The sequence below is a fragment of the Oncorhynchus masou genome, unplaced genomic scaffold (assembly GCF_036934945.1).
Source record: "Oncorhynchus masou masou isolate Uvic2021 unplaced genomic scaffold, UVic_Omas_1.1 unplaced_scaffold_675, whole genome shotgun sequence".
Classification (NCBI taxonomy): Eukaryota; Metazoa; Chordata; class Actinopteri; order Salmoniformes; family Salmonidae; genus Oncorhynchus; species Oncorhynchus masou.
In genome coordinates, this window is record NW_027016922.1 from 61633 (window position 1) to 65388 (window position 3756).

Below are 3756 nucleotides of genomic sequence, written 5' to 3' on the forward strand. Positions count from 1 at the left end.
AGCCACATACATAATCATTTTATTTTAAGGGTAGATCAGCTTTAATATTGCAGATAGATTGTGGCTTCCATCAATGTAATTTCTGCATCAATTCCAATCCCCATATATATATTTTATTACTTATTAGGTTTGCCACTAACCCTACCACCCTTCCCCTAATCAGGGAGTAAACTAATGGACAACAACCCTTTGGCTTCTACTTCCTGCTTATACATACTATATATATTTTAGAGACACAGTCTATTTTACAAATAGTTATGGTTTTTAAATCCCATTGTTAGTTTAGTTTGTTTTTTAAATCCCATTGTTCAGCTCTTCCCATCTATCTCTGAATGCCATCCAGCAATATTTTTTTGCTATCGTTCTATTGAAATGTATTGTAGTGTAATCATTTCTTTCTTTTTGGGATATGAATACCGAGTATGTCCTCTTCACTGTCAGACCAATGTACATAGAGCAGCAGTCTCTAAGGTTCAGGGCAGGGTACTGGGCAGAGACCTGCTGGTGACACTGACTAAAGTTCAGGGCAGGGTACTGGGCAGAGGCCAGCTAGTGACACTGACTAAGGTTCAGGGCAGGGTACTGGGCAGAGGCCAGCTAGTGACACTGACTAAGGTTCAGGGCAGGGTACTGGGCAGAGGCCAGCTAGTGACACTGACTAAGGTTCAGGGCAGGGTACTGGGCAGAGGCCAGCTAGTGACACTGACTAAGGTTCAGGGCAGGCTACTGGGCAGAGGCCAGCGAGTGTTGACTGTTTACCAGTCTGATGGCCTGGAGATAGAAGCTGTTTACCAGTCTGATGGCCTGGCTGTTTACCAGTCTGATGACCTGGAGATAGAAGCTGTTTACCAACCTGATGGCCTGGCTGTTTACCAGTCTGATGGCCTGGAGATAGAAGCTGTTTACCAGTCTGATGGCCTGGAGATAGAAGCTGTTTACCAGCCTGATGGCCTGGAGATAGAAGCTGTTTACCAGCCTGATGGCCTGGCTGTTTACCAGTCTGATGGCCTGGCTGCTTACCAGTCTGATGGCCTGGCTGTTTACCAGTCTGATGGCCTGGCTGTTTACCTGGCTGTTTACCAGTCTGATGGCCTGGCTGCTTACCAGTCTGATGGCCTGGCTGTTTACCTGGCTGTTTACCAGTCTGATGGCCTGGCTGTTTACCAGTCTGATGGCCTGGCTGTTTACCAGTCTGATGGTCTGGAGATAGAAGCTGTTTACCAGTCTGATGGCCTGGCTGTTTACCAGTCTGATGGCCTGGAGATAGAAGCTGTTTACCAGTCTGATGGTCTGGCTGTTTACCAGTCTGATGACCTGGCTGTTTACCAGTCTCTCCATTCCAGATTTGATGCACCTGTACTGTCTCCATTTACTAGATGGTAGAGAGGTGAACAGGCTGTGGCTCGGGTATTATTATTAATCCTTTATTTAACCAGTCAGTTAAGAACAAATTCTTATTTTCAATGACGGCCTGGGAACAGTGGGTTAACTGCCTGTTCAGGGGCAGAACGACAGATTTATACCTTGTCAGCTCAAGGGTTTGAACTTGCAACCTTCCGGTTACTAGTCCAACTCTCTAACCACTAGGCTACCCTGCCGCCCCGGCATCCTTGATGATCTTCTGGATGGTAGTGGGGTGAACAGGCCGTGGCTCGGGTGGCTGAGGTCCTTGATGATCTTCTGGATGGTAGTGGGGTGGACAGGCCGTGGCTCGGGTGGCTGACGTCCTTGATGATCTTCTGGATGGTAGTGGGGTGGACAGGCCGTGGCTCGGGTGGCTGAGGTCCTTGATGATCTTCTGGATGGTAGTGGGGTGGACAGGCCGATGATGATCTTCTTGTCTTTCCTGTATCGCCGATTGCTGTAGATGTCCTGGAGGGCAGGCAGTGGGCTCCTGGTGATGCGTTGGGCTGACCACACCCACCTCTGGAAAGTCCTGCAGGTTTGGGACAGTGTTGTTGCCGTCCCAGGCAGTGGGCTCCTGGTGATGCGTTGGGCTGACCACACCCACCTCTGGAAAGTCCTGCAGGTTTGGGACAGTGTTGTTGCCGTCCCAGGCAGTGGGCTCCTGGTGATGCGTTGGGCTGACCACACCCACCTCTGGAAAGTCCTGCAGGTTTGGGACGGTGTTGTTGCCGTCCTAGGCAGTGGGCTCCTGGTGATGCGTTGGGCTGACCACACCCACCTCTGGAAAGTCCTGCAGGTTTGGGACGGTGTTGTTGTCGTCCCAGGCAGTGGGCTCCTGGTGATGCGTTGGGCTGACCACACCCACCTCTGGAAAGTCCTGCAGGTTTGGGACGGTCCTGCAGGTTTGGGACAGTGTTGTTGCCGTCCCAGGCAGTGGGCTCCTGGTGATGCGTTGGGCTGACCACACCCACCTCTGGAAAGTCCTGCAGGTTTGGGACGGTGTTGTTGTCGTCCCAGGCGGTGACACCGCCAGACAGCACGCTCTCAATGGCGCATTACTTTATCTAGTAACTGAGATATGGGTCTGTATTCACAAAGGAAGGACTACTGAACTTGGAGTTGTGTTTTTTTTAAATCATAATGAATATGAGTGACGGACCTGATCCTAGATCAGCACTCTTACTCTGAGACGCTTTGTGATGAGTGGCACTGGGACCAAACTAAAAATAACATGGGAAGACCACAGCTGCAGATATATACAACTACTGGGTTACGTGTCATGGTCGCACTACCACCTTATCTTGGAAAAATGCTGCTTATGGAAAACATAGAATTCAGAAAAACACTTCTCAATGAGAAATGAACATAATGATCTACCAATGGCCTCTCTGCCAACTCCTCCCCACCCTCTCAACATGAGATAAAAGCCAACATACCTTCCTACCTAGCTAGCCCAGAACACAGGAGCAGACCTGCAGACCAGAACCCAGGACACTAGAGTCATTCTCCTGTCTACTTCAGTGACTCTTCACTAGGAACAGAAACCTCTTCAACATGTCTGTTCCCCTCCGCTTCCTCTGTCTTCTCAGCCTGGCTGTTGGTGCTCTACACTGCACTCCCGTGTCTGACCAGGAGGGGGAGCTTTCAGAGCCTCATTATACCGACTGTCCCCAGGACTGGTCAAGATACAACAACCGGTGCTTCAGGTACGTCGCCTCTCAGCTGGACTGGGCCGATGCAGAGTCCTACTGCGTGTCCCTGGGAGCCAATCTGGCCTCTGTGAACAACAAAGGGGAATTCAGCTTCGTGAAAAACCTGATCAAGAGCTTCGACCCAGCTGAAAGCTATACCTGGATTGGGCTGAGTGACCTCCACAAGGAAGGGAGATGGATGTGGGCGGACGGCTCCAAGGTGGTCTACACGAGCTGGTCTTCAGGTGAGCCCAATAATGGAGTTGGTCTCTATCCGGAGAACTGTGTTCACACTAACTCCCAGAATGACAAGCTGTGGAACGACACATTCTGCTCCAACAAGTCTGCCTTTGTCTGCGCCACGCGTCCCGGCCTCTGAACCTCTGAGTCTTTAGTTCAAAAGATGCTTTGGTTTCCATAAATAAATAAAAAACCTTTCACTGAAAGCTCCTTGTTGGTCCTCTGTCTGATTCAACGTGTCCTTTATTCTCCCCTTGGTTAGACTGAGAAGTAGTGAGTGTGTAGTGTTGGTTTAGATGTGAGGTCTGACACTATCTGTATGACATGCAACTCTGTCTCTTAGATCAAGTGTTTCTCACCCCATAAAAACAGAACAGGTAAAATAACAGGGTTGTTGTCACAGCAACCAGAACCAAAT

The 3756-nt window shown here is 49.8% G+C and overlaps 1 protein-coding gene across 1 annotated transcript; it reads left to right on the forward strand.

Moving 5' to 3' along the window:
- The first annotated feature begins 2866 nt into the window (after nt 1–2866).
- LOC135539336 (galactose-specific lectin nattectin-like) lies at nt 2867–3538 on the forward strand. The gene has a single exon (XM_064965159.1). The coding sequence runs from the start codon at nt 2962–2964 to the stop codon at nt 3475–3477; it is 516 nt and encodes a 171-aa protein (XP_064821231.1). The 5' UTR covers nt 2867–2961; the 3' UTR covers nt 3478–3538.
- The last annotated feature ends 218 nt before the right edge of the window (nt 3539–3756 follow it).